This window comes from Staurois parvus, unplaced genomic scaffold (assembly GCF_062004578.1).
Source record: "Staurois parvus isolate SC_StPar_1 unplaced genomic scaffold, SC_StPar_1.0 ptg000059l, whole genome shotgun sequence".
NCBI classification, from domain to species: domain Eukaryota; kingdom Metazoa; phylum Chordata; class Amphibia; order Anura; family Ranidae; genus Staurois; species Staurois parvus.
In genome coordinates, this window is record NW_028317855.1 from 2,139,644 (window position 1) to 2,158,662 (window position 19,019).

General features: G+C 40.5%; 1 protein-coding gene across 1 annotated transcript in view; it reads left to right on the forward strand.

The window, feature by feature from the left end:
- AGT (angiotensinogen) overlaps positions 1-18,702 on the forward strand; it is a 35,281-nt gene extending 16,579 nt beyond the window's left edge. The window contains exons 3-5 of the mRNA XM_089668543.1: positions 2,486-2,759; positions 2,842-2,986; positions 12,322-18,702. Coding sequence (XP_089524669.1) covers positions 2,486-2,759; positions 2,842-2,986; positions 12,322-12,513 — 611 coding nt within the window. The 3' untranslated portion in view covers positions 12,514-18,702. The remainder of the gene's footprint in view (positions 1-2,485; positions 2,760-2,841; positions 2,987-12,321) is intronic.
- Positions 18,703-19,019: the final 317 nt, after the last annotated feature.

A 19,019-nucleotide genomic window follows, 5' to 3' on the forward strand; every position in this document is an offset into this window, starting at 1 on the left:
TAGCACCGTCAATTTACGTAGCGCTTTTCATATATATTGTACATTCACATCAGTCCCTAACCCACAAGGGCTGTACAATCTAAGGTCCCCAACTTACATACACATACTAGGGCCAATTTAGACAGGAACCAATTTACCTACTAGCATATCTTTGGAGTGTGGAAGGAAACCGGAGTACCTGGGGGAAACCCACGCAGGCACAGGGAGAACATGCAAACTCCAGGCAGGTGGTGTCGTGGCTGGGATTCCAACCAATGACTCTAGTACTGCCAGGCAAAAGTGCTAACCATTTAGCCACTGTGCTGCCCAATTATAACTGTATTTTGCCTGGAATTCTCTTGTAATAAACATCCACTTATTTATGGTCTTGTGATTCAAACACCTTGGCCTCTTTGCACAGCCAGGAAGAGCCCTCTGTTTTTCCGCTTTGCAAAGAGGTGCCAACGTTACATAGTTAGTCTGGCTGAAGAAAGACAAAAGTTCATCTAGTTCAACCATAAAAAAAAATATTATAATTCTAATACTATTCCCACCATTGATCCAGATGAAGGCAAAAAAAAACCAGCAAAGCATAATCCACTTTGCTCCTGCAGGGGAAAAAAATCCTTCCTGATCCCCAGAGAGGCAATTGCATATTCCCTGGATTAACTTTACCTATAAATGTTAGTATCCAGTTATATTATGTGGATTTCGGAATCCAGGCCTTTTTTAAAGCAATCCACTGAGCTGGCCAGAACCAACTCTTGAGGGAGTCTATTCCACATTTTCATAGTATTATCCAATGAACAGGCTGGAGGCAGAGAGGCAACACATGCATTGTGGCAGACATGTAACTTACATGGCTGGCTGAAAGAAATTACAATTCTTGTGGCAGGTAAATATATATGTATTTCAACTGTGTATTTAGATTTTTGCCTGGAGTTCTGCTTTAACCACTACTGGGTGGCAGGGTGTGAAAAATCACGTATATGTATACATGATTTTGCATTTCCGGGTAGGGGCGCACACAAGCCACGTGTGCACCCTACCCACGTTGCTATTCGCTGTCTCAGCTGTCAACCAGGTCCCGGCCGGTGATTACTTGCTGGCACCCGGTAATCGCTGAGCATTACCAACGGGGGGGAGAAAACGGTAGCAGAGCCATACAAAGCAGTGTGCTTACAGTTGAAAGCAAACACATAGTTTACAGTAAAACAGCACAAGGCACACAGTTAACCCTTTGATCGCCCCACGTTAACCCCTTCCTGCCCAGTACCATTAGTACAGTGTCAGTGCTTTTTATTAGCACTGATCACTGTAGTAGTGTCAGTTCCCTCCAGTGTCAGAATGCCCGCTGCAGTCCCGCAGCCCCGCTATAAGTTGCTGATCTCTGCCATTACTATAAAAAAAAAATCCCAGTGTATATACTGCTATTTGTAAATGCTATAACGTTCACGTAAACCAATTAATTTACACTGGATTTTTTTTAGCAAAGACATGTAGCAGTATACATTTTGGCCTAAAATTATGACGAAATTTGATTTTTAAACTTTTTTTACTGGACATGTTTAATAGCAAAAAGTCAAAATTATATTTTCTCAAAATTGTTGGCCATTTTTTTTATAGCAAAAAATGCACAGGCAATCAAATACCACTGAAAGAAAGCTCTATTTGTGGGAAAAAAAGGACGTAAACTTCATGTAGGTGCAATGTTGCATGACCGTGCAATTGTCAGTTAAAGTAAAGCAGCGCCGTAACCCAAAAAATGGCCTGGTCAGGAAGGGGGGTAAATCGTCTGGAGGGCAAGTGGTTAAAAAATTTCATATGTTTTTGAAAGTGTTAGGCTACAATTACATGGGTAGGCATATAATTTGCTGAATTCAGAGGTGGCTAAACACCACAACAACACCCTGTGCTATGGCTGCATATGAACTGGCCAATTAGCCAATTACAGTCAGTTTGTGTGCATCCAGAACTCTGCAGAAATGCCAGTCTTGGGTGCAAAGGGTCAAATCAGATGAGATGTTCCTCTACATTCCTAATAGCAGTGGCTATGGCCATTGATTTGTACAGAACACAAATCTGACAGCTGCCATTGACAGCTAATTTCCTGTGCAGCCACATGAATTTGTCCTAATTCCAATTAAAATGATTTTTTTGTATAGTTTTGGGTACAGTGGAGAATGGCTAGATCTGCTGTCTAATTTTTGTTGGTATCTGGCACTACTGAAGAGATCCCCCCTCACTTTCTGTTTTAAAGACAAAGGTAGCAACACAAAGCTGACACAGATTGTATGTCTTCCCTCTCATGCTCTAAAATGTGTTTTTATAGCTGTTATGTTCATGTTAGAAAATGTTCACATAACATCCCAATTATGTTGTCACTGAGACAAGAAGTCTGGGTCACAAATATGCATGAATGCCTACCCTGTTTACCCTGAACATATGTTTAAATAAAATACCAGTAATTACTATTCATTTTATTTTTTATCATATTTTATTCAAGGTAAAGTGACTAAGTCTTTCTTAATTCCGGAGCTTCAGCAATTTTGGATTGAGCCAAACAGGCAAATCTCAGTTCCCATGATTTCAGCATCAGGAATATTTCAGTTCAAAGATGACAGCTTAACAAATCAATTGGTACTAAAGATATTTCTTAGCGAAAAAGATTTCCTGTTGCTTATCCTACCAACTAATGGAAATACCCTTGAGAACATTGAATCTTCAATCACAAGCCAAAACTGGCAGACTTTAAACTGGCTAAATGGTTTATCAAACAGGTAAGCTTCAACAATACAGCAGTCTTGTGGTACATATAATTGTATCTAAAAACTACAAACTACCTTCTTTTTCATTTTACAGATGCATCCATTTAACCATACCAAAGCTTGAAATAGAATGTTCATATGATGCCAAGGACCTTCTTACTAATATGAAGCTGTCCAGTCTGCTGCAAAAGACTGCACATTTTGGCAAACTGAGTAATGAACAAATAAATATTGGAAAGGTAATGTACTCTTTAATTTTGCTATTTATCCTTAACAACTTTGTGAATTACTACAACTTGTCAGAGAGGTGATTGCACTGATCTGGACCCTCAAGTTATGCTGTATGGAATAGCCAATAAAAGGAGGGGAGCACACCTAGGAAGTGTAGGCCAACAGCTGGCTTTTGGTTAGGCATAGCCCCACCAAACAAGCTAGAGCTGGATCTGTGCAGTAGGCACTGCTTTAAGATCACACTGTAATAGATCAGGGCTCATCAAAGTATGAGGGTGGTCCCACATAAGAAAAAGTGACATGTGACCCCCCACCAGGGTGCAGAGTTTAAGTGAACTGCGGGTGACAGTGATAAGGAATAGGTCATCAGATTACAGTACAGAGGTCAGGGTTGGCTGTAGTCAGAGATGGATAGGATACAAGCCAAAGGTCAGGGAAGGCAGCAGACATGGATAACCAGGAACAATCCAGAGGTCAGAGAACAAGGAAATCACAAGGCTCTGTATTTACATGCAAGATTGGCTTTAAATTAGCAATGACATACAGAACAATAATCTTACCTCTACACATTAATTGTTTAAGAGATGGCATAAAATAATTTTGTAGTACATGCAAAGGAGGTACTAGATCTCCTTTTGTTAGGTTGTCAATGTCCAGGATTGTAAGCGACTGTAAAATTTATTACATTTAATTGGTTCGGGGAGAAGCATATCCCCCCCGAACCCCCCCCCCCCCCAGAAAAGACAAATTTTGTGATTACATCATAGGGTATCTTTCTGTCCCAAAGCTCTCCTCAGCAATAAAATTAAATATTAGCAAAACTAAAATTAATTGTATTTTTTTTATTATGGTTCACTGGTAATGGTTTGCCTTTGCAGTGCATTGTGCAGAAATGTATAGTGCTGCAGTCCTAAATAAATTGTTTTACTAAAACCACCTCTACAAGAGACATTAGCTATTGCTTTTCTCATTTTTAGACAGCTCCACACAATAAAGATGTATAGTGTAATCACTTGTCTACCAGCGCTGTTAGAGAGGGGGCTGGCAGACAGGGATTTTAAATTTTACAATAAAAAAGGGTAATATATTGTGTTTGTGTGACTAAAATGAACATTAGTGTATTTTTTTTTTGTTTTTTACTAAAAAATTTGCGTTTGATGAACATGTGTGCTAACATCATGTGACATTAAAACAATTGCGGCTACCGCCAGTTTATTCTCCAGTAAAAAGCAACTGTTTGGGGGGTTTTAGTAATCTTCAGACCTAAATATGCATTTAATTTTAACATACCACAGTGTTCCAAATTATTATGCAAATAATATTTTTCTCATTTACCTAAATAACTGATGTAAATACCAATCAGCATAATTCTCATGTTATCAACTATTAAAAGAACAATTAAAATTTTTTTGAACAAACCTCCGTCCTAATGATAACAGTATTTTTTTTTAAACATAAAAAACTTACAATGCCCTGTTCCAAATTATTACGCACAGTAAGTTTCAAAACACTTTATAGGTTGTAAAGAACTGAAAATTGTCATTTGTTGTGTTTGCAGCATATTTACTGAAATCAAAAGCTATTTCAATCAAACTTTTAACAACATTTTAACTTTTTAAACATTTTAACAGGTCACGTTACATTTTAACATAGGACCCCTTATTTGATAGCAGCTTCACAAGTCTTGCATCCATTGAACTTGTGAGTTTTTGGACAGTTTCTACTTGAATTTGTTTGCAAGATGTCAGAATAGCCTCCCAGAGCTGCTGTTTGGATGTAAACTGCCTCCCACCCTCATAGATCTTTTACTTGAGGATGCTCCAAAGGTTCTCAATAGGATTGAGGTCAGGGGAGGATGGAGGCCACACCATGACTTTCTCTCCTTTTATCCCCATAGCAGCCATTGATGCAGAGGTATTCTTTGCAGCATGAGATGGTGCATTGTCATGCATGAAGATGATTTTATTACGGAGATCATAGTTCTTCCTTCTGTACCAGGGAAGAAAGTGGTCAGTTATAAACTCCACATACTTTGCAGAGGTCATCTTTACACCTTTGGGGCCCCTAAAGGGGCCGACCAGCTCTGTTCCCATGATTCCGGCCCAAAACATGACTCCACCACCGCTTTGCTGACGTCGCAGCCTTGTTGGAACAGGGTGGCCGTCCACCAACCATCCACTACTCTATCCATTTGGACCATCCAGGGTTGCACGGCACTCATCAGTGAACAGGACTGTTTAAAAATTAGTCTTCATGTATTTTTCTGCCCAGTGCAGCCGTTTCTGCTTGTGAGCATTGGTTATTGGTGGCCGAATAGAAGGTTTATGCACAGTTGCAAGACTCTGGAGGACTCTACACCTTGATGTCCGTGGGACTCCAGAGGCACCAGCAGCTTCAAATATCTGTTTGCTACTATGTAATGGTATTTTAGCAGCTGCTCTCTTGATCCGATGCATGGATCTGGCAGAAATCCTCCTCAATGTGCCTTTATCTGCACGAACCCGTTTGTGCTCTGAATCAGCCATGAATCTCTTAATAGTGCGATGATCACGCTTAAGTTTTCGTGAAATATCTAATGTTTTCATACCTCGTCCAAGGCATTGAACTATTTTACTCTTTTCGGCAGCAGAGAGATCCTTTTTCTTCCCCATATTGCTTGAAAATGGTGCTCTGCTTAATAATGTGGAACACCGTCCTTTAGTAGTTTTTCCTTAAATTGGGCTCACCGGCCAATCTAATTATCACAGGTGTCCGAGATTGTTTTCAGTGATCAAAAGAGCCCTGAGACACAATGCCATCCATGAGTTAAACTGAAAAACAAAATATTTAATCTTTGTGACACTTAACTAGAATTTGCATAATAATTTGGAACACGGTGTATGTGCAAACATGGAAAACAATTCTTAGCATATTATTAAGAAAAAGAATTTCAACAGTTCACAAAATTCAAAGATCAACACATTTTAGAAATAGAGGATATTGAAAAGGCTGAAGCTCCATCTGCTACACTATATCTATTTTATGTACAATATTTCAGGTTATCCTTAAAGTATAACTAAAGGCAAACCTTTTTTTTTCTTTTCAAAACTGATAACCTGCCTATTTTTTAAGGCATCTGACTCGGAATAAAGAATCCATATTGTCTATTGTTTAGAAAAATGTATCATTAATATCCATAAAAGCCGGTAATTCCTCCATGATCATAATATCATTTATTATATTACCCATTTTGTCAAGGGAGGGGTTACAGTAGTCTTCGAATAAAATGGGATCAGTTGTCTACGTGTAGCACTACCCCTGAAGGGGCCATAGTAGAGTTTGAAAGTTTTTTCCAAATCAGTGCAAGGCTGTCAGGAACACAGCAACAATCTATCACTGTGGCTCAATAAACAGTCTAGGGGTGTCTTTTTAGGGTGATGTAGAACACTCCGAATTAGATATTTTGCTAGGAGAGAATGACTTTCACCAAGTAGCAGTACAGGTAGACTTGAATAGCCCACAGTTCATAGCTGGGAACCATGAAGAAGAATAAGCATTAAGACAAGCTTGGGCAGAATATGGTTCATGGCTGAGGACCATGAATCAGCTTTAGCACACACAAAGAGGCTCTATTCACAAGATCCTGGTAATACACAGTCCAGAGGTGCAGCCTGCATTATTCAAGTTGCCATCACCCTATGTGGAAGAACAACATTCCAAGTGGTCAATTCAATAGACTCAGGAGGAATTGCTCCAAGTTGGAGGATTATCACAAACAGGGTGACATGTTGTAAAGAAGCGTTCATGAAACATAGCTGTGTTAACCGGTAGGTCTAGAGTGTTAATCGGTAGGTCTAGAATCCAGTACCAACATAACACAATGAGGTTCATCACAGGATACAATATAGCACATCGAACCATTTCCAAGATTATGCGCAAACATCAGCACATTCTTCGGCTTGACAATAATTAGCCCCAGGTCTCCCTCCAGCCCCTCAGGTGACCTTCAGGAGGGCTCTCACATTAAAAAATAGTTCAGCCCCAAGCAAGCTATCTCTGACTACCAAAAAGAAAGCTCATACTTTGACAATAGAACGGCATTTTCAAATGCAAGAAAAAAGGCTGCCTCACATGTCTATCCATTACGCGTGGCCGGTTCAACATCACTGATCCTAGGGGCATTGTCTATTTTATGACATTTTACTACTTCTGTCACGGATTATGTTGTCTATGTGTTAACTTGCCCTTGTAAATTGTTATATGTAGGCAGCACCATACACCCCTTACACAAATGTATAGGTGAGCATAGGAGACTCATTAAAGATGGATGCGGCATTTTTACACATTTTTTACACAATCACAATAAAGACTATAGCTGTCTAGAGGTAAAGGCTATTGAACACATAGAAAAAAGGTATTTAACAAACAATGAGAGGTTGTCTGTCCTGTGTAAGAGGGAGACATTTTGGATCTTCAAGTTGGGATCCATGGCACCCAATGGTCTGAATGAGGATTTGGAAATCCATAGCATCATTTAATACTGACTACATCTGCATATTTATTTGACAAGTAAACTAATTTCTACATATACCTAATGGTTATATTTTATTTCTCTATATACTCTCTGCCACCAAGTATATGATTTTTGTAAATTATTCTTCTAAGGGATCTTTTGGAAATATTAAAAAAACCCCCACTTTTTAATATTTTATTTATCACTTGATGTGCGTACTATTTATTGGGCCAGTATTCACCTTGTGATTCCATTAATGAATATGACACTCCAGAAAAAGCTTATAAGGGTTAATTGAATCTATTAGCCGTTTCTCACCTATAGATTGTACAATTCTTTTATATTGATATTGCATTTTGTTTTTTTAACGTGTTTGCAACAGGTCTTTTGTGTCCTTTTTCTGTAATATATGTTTTAGCAAGTGCAATGAGCCATCCGCTCCGTTCGGGTCCCTCTGTGTTTCCCCGGCCATTCCGTGCCTGGTCTGTCTTTTATAAAATGGCCTCTAACCTTTTATTCCTAGACTTGATAAGGCGCATGTGCACTAAACGCGTTGTCTAGGTTACCGGCCTCCATCTTTGACTTGCAGTCCAAGGCAGGATCTTACCTTCCGCTTCCTCCGTAGACCACGGTGACGTCATTTTGGGATGCAGCAGTCTCGTGGTCCATCGCTAGGGACAGGAGTTCCCTCTGCCCTACACCTTCACATCAGAGCGGACGGGGCATCCACCCTGGCCCAGGCCACCCCTCATCCATTGTGATCATCATTTGACTCTTTTATGCAATAAAGGTACACATAGTGAGGATATATTCCAAGTCACTCTCACAGCACTGATTTCTTTGATGTTCTTGGACATAAAAAGTGGAACTATCACAAATGTATTCTCTAATGCAGTGATAGTGAACCTTTTAGAGACAGAGTGCCCAAACTGCAACCCAAAACCCACTTATCGCAAAGTGCTAACACTGTAATTAAACCTGAATGACAAGCTGGACCAGTGTGTGTTGCCAATAGGGCCAGGTTCAAACATCTGCGTCCTGCGTTTAGGCAGACTATTCATTTCAGTGGGCTGCCCTACCCCTATAAACACAGTGAAAGAAGTCCCTGACTATTATTTAAACCTGCGCCGCACCAGGTTGCATACTGCTGTAGCACTATGCGATTTGGCACGTGCAAAAATGTGCTGCATTTGCTGTTGAATGGATGTCATTAGGTATTAGTCACTTTACAGGTTGGAGAGGCACCAATGACGTCACCGGTGTGGGCTCAGAAGTGTCTCCGCAAAGTGCAGGGGATGGTCAGATTTCAGCATGTCTGTCATGTGGCACCAGGGGCCCCATGTCTGACTGCAGTGATTCCATAAACTTTACCTCTCCACCAAACCCCGATGTGTTGGTCACCAATTAGAGGGCTGAGTATTCATCTTCCTGGCTCTGGCCATGTACGGGAACACCGCAGTCCCAGCCCTTTGTCAGGATTGGTGAAAGAAGATGGCCCATGGGCCTTGGTGGGGTGATCTGAAAGATGTAGGCTACGGGTGAGGAGGACTTACTAGATGATGAGGAGGATAAAGCAGAGGAGAATGTCACATCCCGGGGACACCGACACTGCAGCCTCACATTGTACTGTCACCAATCACCAGACCCTACTCCCCGGATCAGAAGGACGATGGTCCCTCTGGTCCGAGCTCCTTCCACTTCACTTCCCTCTCTCTCCTCGCTCTACAGATCTCTACTCGGGTAACCGAGCGCCCCTCCCTGCAGTAATGCGTGGTGCTATAAAGGCCCTACTCCTTTCAGAGCATGAGCATTGGCCCCTATATATGCCATTATCAGATGCTTGGCTGCTGGGGTGACTTGGCTAGCATGCTGACAGAGAGAGCTCTACGTGCCCGCTGTGGCACACGTGCCATAAGTTCACCACCACAGCTCTAGGGTGTCTGCTTTCAGAAAATATATAATGTTTGAGGGTTTAAGTAATCTTCAGGCCTAAAATTATTTTTTAATTATGTAAACCAAAAATGTTAAAGAATTGAAAAAATGGCTCTGGGACTCAAGTGTTTAAGTGGATGTAAAAAACTGATGTAAATTGCTAAAAAACCTGACGTAAACTCATTAGTTTTTTCTTTGAAAAAACGTGACTGAACTGATGAAACAAACGGAATGCTCGTGTGAAAACACCCAGAGTGTGAGGAGATGGAGGCTCCCTCTGAAAAAATAAAGGATGGAGACTGCGCCTGAAGTGAGGGAGGCTGTATATAAGGAGATATGAGGGACTGTCTGTGAGGAAATGGAGGCTCCTCTGTGATATAGGGGATGAAGGCTCATCTGAAGTGACAGAGCTTTTATAAGGTGGTGTGTCCTCCCTCACAGGGTCCTCCAACTGACAGCAAAATTCTCTGGGGTCAGGGGGTCTCATATAGAGGGAGGTAGGTGTCTGGGGTTTTATATGAAGGTAAGTGGGTGGTAGGGGGTCTTGTATAGAGGTAAGTGGGTGTCTGGGGGTCTTATATAGATGTAAATGAGTGTCTGGGGGTCTTATATACAGTAGAGGTAAGTGGGTGTTATGGGATCTTATATAGAGATAGCTAGGTGCCAGGGGTTCTTATCTAGAGGTTGATAAGTGTCAGGGGGTCTTCTATAGAGGTAGGTAGGTGTTAGGGGGTCTTATTTAGAGGTTGATAGGTGCACTGATGACTTAGAATACGCTGTTGGTAGGTGCACTGAAGGACTAGACGGGGTGGCCAGTGGGAGGATGTTGTGGGCCCAGGCCTAAAGCTGTGTAAGGGGCCCCAAAATGTCTGATGGCTGCCTTGCTGCACAGTATGTTATATACTCCATTCCATTCAATTCTGAATAACAAAAGAAACCCAGAGAAAAATTGGGTTTTTGTGACACTAATTAAAATTGTTTATTTGAGATGCCTGAAAAAATGACAAAGGGGTGGTATAGTGACTCATTCACTTGTAAAATTTTAGTTTGTGCTCCTGAGCTCTGTAAACTGAAGGCCTTCTTTTTGCAAAGAAAATAAGGATACACAGCTAAATATTAGAAAACTATATTTCAAAAGGGCTCAAAATCTTTACCAAGTAATTACAGATCTGTTAGTTTAACATCTATAGTTGGGAAGATATTGGAGAGTTTAATAAAGGAGCACATATATGAGTTCTTGCTGGAAAAGAATATTTTAAGCAACAGACAGCATGGATTCATGAAAGACAGAAGTTGTCAAACAAATCTGATTTCTTATTATGAGGAGGTGAGCAAAACCTTGGACAGAGGGGTGGCGGTAGGCATGGTTTACTTGGATTTTGTTGTAAAGTGCTGCACAAACTATTGCCGCTATATAAATCCTGTATAATAATATATTAATAATTTTGCAAAAGTGTTTGACACAGTTCACCACACATGGCTAATGTGTAAGGTAAAGTCTACAGGCTTAGAAAAATCTGTATGTAAATGGATGGAAAACTGGATAAACGATCATATTCAGAGTGTAGTGGTTAATGATTCATATTCTGAATGGTCTAGAGTTGTCAGTTGTGTACCCCAAGGTTCAGTGTTGGGACCCTTACTTTTTAATATATTTAGAAATGATATAGGGTCTGGGATTAAAATACCATTTCAGCTGTGCAGTGGAATAATTTCCTTACAGGATGTCTCCAAATTACAACCTCAATGCACTGTTTAATTGGGCAACTATGTGGCAAATGAGGTTTAATGTTGATAAATGTAAGGTTATGAACTTGGGGGCTAAGAATATGCATGCATCATACATACTAGGGGGGGTGCAACTGGGGGAATCAATAGTGGAAAAGGATCTGGGAGTTCTGGTAGATCATAAGCTTAATAATAGCATGCAATGCCAAGCTGCGAGTTCTAAAGCAAGCAAAATCCTCTCTTGTATTAAAAGAGGTATAATTTTCAGAGAGAGATTTCATTTTACCCCTGGTCAAATCATTTGTAAGACCTCATCTGGAATATGCAGTTATATTTTGGGCACCAATTCACAAAAATAACATTGGGGAACTGGAGAAAGTACAGAGAAGGGCAACCAAACTAATGAGAGGCATGTAGGAGCTCAGCTATGAGGAATAAGGAGCCAAATTTAATTTCTCTTGAGAAGAGGAGATTAAGAGGGGATTATGATCAACATGTAAAAATACATCAGTGGTTCATATAGTGAACTCGGGGTAGAGTTATTCACCTTGAGGTCAACACAAAGGACAAGGGGACACTCTTTACGTCTCGAGGAAAAGACATTTAATCTCCAAATACAGAATGGTTTTCTTCACCGTAGGAGCTGTGAAGATGTGGAAAAATCACATATGCAAACTGTTGTAATTCCTACACCATTCACCTGATTTGGATGTAAATACCCTCAAATTAAAGCTGACAGTCTGCAGTTAAAGCACATCTTGTTCGTTTCATTTCAAATCCATTGTGGTGGTGTATAGAGCCAAAAATGTTAGAATTGTGTCGATGTCCCAATATTTATGGACATGACTGTATGTAACTATGTATGTAACTATGAGGAAAGAGTAAGCTTCACTTGCTAGATACAAAAAAACTAAATATTCAAATGAAAAATTATCTATTTACTATACCATTTTGTAGCAGTCGCCATAAAATATAAAAATAAAAAATATGAATAAAACATCTGCAATGATTTTTGCGTTGACCACAGATGTAAAGTTTCCAAATAACTATAATCAGATCAAATTCACTGCAATGCTAACGGCATCTAATGCCTACCTTCATTTCATAAGAACTCTATAATTTTCTTCTTACTTGGTAATGAAATGTTTATTCACACAACAGGGATCAATTACTTTATTTTTTTTATTACAGATACTCAACATAGTGCATTTTGAACTAGAAGACAGTGGTGAAAATGAAGTCAATTATATACCAGAGAAAAGTAAAAGCCAGGAGCCTCTAGAAGTACATTTCAACAAACCCTTCATTCTAGTCTTTTTTGAAGGGACCACAAAGGCATTGATACTACTTGGAAGAATTGTAAATCCACTTAACATCATGTAATATTTGTTATGTATGGGTTAAAGGACAAATATGACAACTGTTTTTGTTATTTATGTTAAAACAGTTTAAATTAAAGCATATTGAACCCCCCAAAAATGTAATATATTGCATTTTACAAGTCTTAAAATGTGGTGTCTGTATTAGTTTTCTTTTGGTTTTTTAATATGGTGATTCTGCGAATAACACAGTTCCTGTTCTTGTGGCGGAAGCTGTGGATGCCACCCCGGCTGGACTTCAATTATGTCTGCCTTTGTTCATCTCCATTACATGGGGACTAGAGCTCCCTCCCTCTGTCCAGCTGACAGGAAGTGACAAGGACACTGCATTTTGGCAAGATCAACATTTATTTTTCTGTACTTGCTGAAAATGTTCTTAGCTTGAAAATTGAAAACTAATGCACATCACATCTAAGGATTCATTAAGTGTAGGAAATTAGGTAAGGGAAACCGTTACTTATACTTTAGGTAATTTTAGTCATTAGTCAGGCAACCTTTTTTTTTTTTCCTACAAAAGATGTGTAATTAAAATAGGGCTTTCTTAGACCGAAACCTGTGCTTAAATAGGTTTATCAGTGTTTTAGGTAAAAGTACCCAATTATAGTTCTGTTTGGAAAATTGTCATGAAAAATAACTAAAACATAGGGTAGTGCTGAGCAATTATCCATATCTTAAACAGTGTAACCTCTAAGAAAAAAATAGGCATTCATAAATGTGGATAAAGGGAGTACATGCAAGTTATACTGGCCAAACACGAGTACTTGGGTAGATTATTTGCACATACAATATATTTAGCATATTTGTCCATTCTGCTAAAGCTCAACTCCATGAAAATTAAAAAAAAAAAAAAAAATCACTCTTGCAGTAGGGACTCCCTGCACTGCAAAGGTTAATTGCACGTTTAGTCTAGGGGCAGAGGATTAAGGAGAAAATACCTTATTCTTCGCTCCAGCAGGGTCCCTCCAAGCGGTAAGTCCTGTTCCCTGCAGCCTTTTTACAAACTGCAACCTGCTCTAGTCACAATCCAGCCTCCAAAACTTATAATACTGAGATAATGTCCCTGCGCTGCATGTAATGACACAAAGGATCCGCCCATAGTTCAGAGCTTTGGGCAGGGGGGAAGGGGGGGAGAGCGCTGAACATGGCTAGAGCAGGGAGACAGGTAAATAATACTGCCAGTTAAGAAATTGCGTAGACATAACAAGCATATAACCCTTGCAGTGCCAGGGAAGTCCCAGTACAAGGGTTTTCATGGAGTTGGGCTTGAAAGGATAAGTTCACCTCTGGGAATATGTTCCATGTTCCACCAGTTTTTCTCCCCTCAATTACCTCCTGCTGACAGTGGGCCAGGGATCTTCTCCCTGTACTCACTGTCACAATTTGAAAGGCCGCTGTAATCCTTCATGTTCAACTTATTTTTTAATGACCATCAGATTTAAACTAGTCCTACAGTAAAAGCATCCTTCTATCAACATTACCATTAAATAATAGAAAAAAAATTATAATATTATATTACATTTGTTCACCATCATGAATAATGTGATTGTAGCTATATTTGTTCACTAACAACACAGTTAAGCACTTTAAATGGTAGTTTATTTGTATAAACAATAGGATTTTTGTACTTGGCATAAAATCTCTCTCTAAGTACATTGAAGGGCTTTCTGACCACTGAGTTATAGCACCACCTTTAGGAGTAGGACACTAGCCAACCCCCCCCCCAAAAAAAAAAAACAAAAAAAAAAACAAGAGCATGGTCTAAGAGAGACTCCTGGGGTAGCCAAACCCCCCATCTGCTAGAGGCTACTTAGTCAAAAATCAGCACACAGGAAACTTGACAATAGGTCAAGGACGACCAGAGGAGGGGGTGCCATGCTCATCAATGAACTCAAAGAAACCGTTTACAAGCTCCATGAGCAAAGCCCTCTTATACTTTCTGTATTAACTGTATTGTAATTGTACTGTCTCCCTTTATATTGTATTGCACTGTGCAAGCTGCCCTTTAGATTGTAAGCTCCATAAGCAGGGCTCTCCTATTTCTTCTGTATTGAACTGTATTGTAATTGTACTGTCCCTGTTTATATTGTAAAGTGCTGTGCAAACTGTTGGCGATATATAACTCCTGTATAATAATAATAATCATTTTAAAGTTAAATGTATATGTGAACCCTCACCTTGTAAAACAACCCATTCATTTGAAAATAGAAATGAAAGGCAAAACAAGCATTTGTACCGAGGAATAACCCCCCCCCCCCTTTTCTATTCACATACCCTCTGTTCTCAGCTGCATAAGGGGCTCAGAGAGCTGAGGGAGAAGAAACAGCAGACACTTGTCTTCCCCGTGAATGGCTGTGCAGGGGAGGGGGGAGGATGGAGTGTCATGAAAAGTCTGATTATTGGAGGAGAGCAGGCTATGTTCTCAGCACAGCTAGAGAACTGCCCATGCTGTGCTCTCATGTCTAGTGTGGCCAGTTTTTAATAGGAAGGCAAAGGGACAAGCAGGAACACCAGGGATTACACACAAAGGAAGCAATACAAAGAGAACAGGATACTTTTTCATACAAGTACATGGTACAGCAGGCAAATATAAACAATATGAATTGATGGGTTTACATATTCTTCAGTACAAAAATCCTATTTTGTCTTCCAGTCATTGAAGAGGTGGGAAAACTAAACAACTCCCCCATGGCAAAAAAAAAAAGATGCAAGAGCTTCAAAAATAATAAGAACCTCCCCTGTACCAGAGGTCCCCCTGGTTGAGTAACAAATAAGGACCAGTTTCAACTGGATTAGGTGCCTTACGGACTGATCGTCTGATCTGGAAATCTTGGAATTAAGCAAGACTTCCAACCAAAACAATTAGATGCAAGAAAAACCTACACAATATGAACTACAGCTAGATAACAAAAAGAAAATATTCACCCGAAGCACTGGAACTGGACAGGCAGATGAGGAACCCATGTTCTGAATAAGATTGTGCACCCAAACACAAAAGGAAGGGAGATGTGTCTAGGCCTCAACATCGCTCCATCCTTGTTTACGCTCATTGAGAACATAAAGAACAAGGTCCACAGCTCATAAAACAACAACTCTCAGAAGTTCTGGCGATCAGGAAGCAACCTAGAGTGTCAATGTGGCAGGAAAAAATAAAATGTATAAGTTTAAAGAAGAGGAACTGAGAGGGCCAAACTCAAATTCAGCGAAGTCACACGAGGGAAGACAGGAGAAATTACATACGAGAACCCCCTATACAAAAAACCTTGACAAGGAACATAAAAGTAGCAGCTCTAAAAGAAATGTAAGCACACAATTACTGATGAAACAGAGGTGCAAATGCTGATACAACATGATGTGAGTTCAAGAGGTCAAGGGAGAATTTCCTAGGTTGAAAGCAAACATTTTCGCAACAGGCAAGAATACAGTCACATGCGATGTTAGACTGTGCGTAATGTGGGTTGCCCAATATTGCAGTGCAGGAATCATTTGAGAAAAACTCCTGTCACCCAATGTAGGGGCAGACACAGCCAAGACTAATCAGTGACTGTGAGAAAGGTGGGAAAAATTATCTAAGGATTGATAATCTATGAATTCTTGCAAGTCCCATGGGGCTATCAGAGCATCTACCTATACTGAGTGACAAATCCATCCAGCTTATGATTGGAATCTGGTGACCCAAGGTCTATGTCCTGCATACCACCTACCACACAGGTTCTGGAACACCATCAGGTATAACCCCCCCGCCCCGAAACCAGGCACTGACAGTGGAATCTATCTCCACTGTACATCTCTTGGGGAGTAAACAGCAAAAAAGTCTAGAAATGGATTCTGACCAAGACAGACATCAGGCTACAGCTGTTGCCGCTGCAAGACTATCAGTGTCTCCTCAGTGGAGAAGTACACTACTGTTGTGGCATAGTCCACTTGACTGTAGATCTGATGATCAGCCAGTCCAAAGTTGAGGAGAAAACTCTACCGCTCGGTCCACCCAAATGTTGAGCAGGAGAAGGAATTCCCCCAACTATCAACATATCTGCATTGTCAAGGCTTGTATCCTTCAAGAGGATCCTCCAAGAGATCAGGAAGAAGAAATATCCCCAGATTCCTTAGCCACCAGATCAGAAAGACCCTGTTCTGTTGTGAAAGGTGGGATGATTTGTCTAAGATAAAACTGTGTAGTCCCAGGATGACAGTAGATGAAGTAAGCAAGAGGTTACAACCAATCCATGTAAAGGATACTTGGAACGAGGCCACTGACCAGCCGTGGTTTTCAATGCCGAAGCACAGAGGTGGGTGGCTCCAGAACTGCAGAGGTCAAATTCAGTTTAAGAATATGAAAATCTGATTGCACCACTCCACCTGTGCTATAGACAAGCTTCAAATATTCCAAGTGATGAGTTGGGTACAGCACCGATATCAGAAGGTTCATCATCTAACCAAACCTGTACTGTCCCCATCACAAAGTTGATCAGATCTGAACTGCAACCTCAACAGGAAGTCCACCAGATTCCCCACAGGGAATGCTGCTAGGATGATCAGGCCAACATTCACCCTTCCCCTGCAGTATTTATCCAAGAAATATACAAGGATCAGAAGGCTCCTGGAGGAAAAAAGGGTATGACAGGCCCAGTAAGCCAAGCAGAGTATTAGAATCCAAATGAAATATGTTGAGGTTTACAACTCTAAACTGTGGCTGAAACCCTCATATTGTTTTTGAGGACAGACAAAAGGCTAGGACAAATGCCCTGAGACCAATCCACTGGGGACAGAACCGCTTGAACCTCCTAGACATTAACCAGTCAATGTGGAGACATCAGGAGATCAAACACAGAGGTAGGGAGAGCAAAAGCAGACCTCTTGTTAGTGCCCCCTTGGAACCACCTCCCATTTCAATGCATCTGAGTTACATCCTGTCCAGGTGTCCACAAGGCTACCAGACATCCACTCACTTGAAAGTAGGATGTTCTTTTATGTTGAGGAAGACTTTTCCACAGACATGGGGAATTGAAAGAACCAGTGTAAGGTCAAAAGAACCTCTAGAGGGTTAGGTGCTCAAAAACACAGTGATCCCAGCCCCAGCAAGTAACGCCATGCCAAAGGAACCCTGAAACCTCCAACTCTCTGTAAAAATAACTTTAAACATAGAGGATTTTAGCAGGGAACAGCAGGAAACCGTGCTCCAGGTAGTGGGTGTCCTTATCCACCAGTGGGCACTGCACGTAGTTTTTTTTAGCGATAAATATGCCTGTGCAAACAGTTGCCTAACTACACAGGATAATTAGAGGACAGGCATGGTGGTAGGAAACAATCTGACGGGGTAGGGAACATTCTCCCCCACCCAGGGAGGGGCCCAAGGGCAGATAGATTACTCACAGCCACCAACCAGGGCAATAGGGTATTGGAGGGCACATAAACTTACCAATCCTCAGGAGACGCATAGAGGGTACTGTACCTCAAGACAGGTCACCTCTTCAGTGAAGTAGGGGCACTATCAGCCTGGAGGGACACTAATTTGTCAGAATGACCAGGTCACTCGACCATATGTGTTCCACATAAGGAACACTCACAGGGTGCCCTTAGACTCAGGATAAGGCCTGTGTAACTGACTCTGCATAGAGCCAGGATCTGCATGCACTGAAGGAGACTAAAAGGGTTTATATTATTCATCCTTGCATCCAGCTCAGCTGTTGATTGAAGGTTGAGACGGGAGAATCAAACAGATATAGAATAGAAAACATTTCCTGCAAAAAGAACTAAGATTTGCTCCAGCAAGCCGAGGTCCTGACTCTATGGCACTAGGCTAAAAACTGAGCAGCCTCTAGCAGATTGGAAGCTTGGTCACCATCAGAGGCCTATTGTAAGCTGTTTTTGGTTTTATGTTTCATCCCTACTCCTCAAGGTGGTGCTTTAACTTAATGGTAAGAGATCAGATCTTGGTTGTACAATTTAATGACGAGAAGACAATGTTAATTTTTTAATAGGCTTGCAGAGTAAAAGGGGGTAGACCCCCTTGTCCTGAAAAATTAAAACTATAGTACTCAAATGTGTTGTTAGCATCATGATATATACAACATGTTGTTGGCTACAGGTTATCTATTTATAGTATGTAAAACCCAACTGAATGAGATTTAGCTTGTAGCACTGTGTTTCAAACAGTTGCCTTTGTTTTTTTAATAAAGTATTTGTTTTCACCCTTTTTTCCTTAGTTGCATCTCAGTGCTACGAATCTCCTGCAGCTTATGGCATTTTTTCAGGGGAGGTGCCATGATGGTGATGTCAATAATAAACCATACTTACTTAATGTGTGTTAAATTGGCCACTTGTAGTCGCCTACGGCCATGGCAGGATCCCCAGTTATTATTTGGATGAAAGCTGCAGATTTATAAACATTAAAAATTGCCTTTGAAATGACATTGCCATTTTACAGCCTATATATATTTTGTAGTATTGTGATTTTTTTTTTTTTAACTGTCCAGGTTCAGAAATATCCAGGTCCAGACATATCTTGAACAG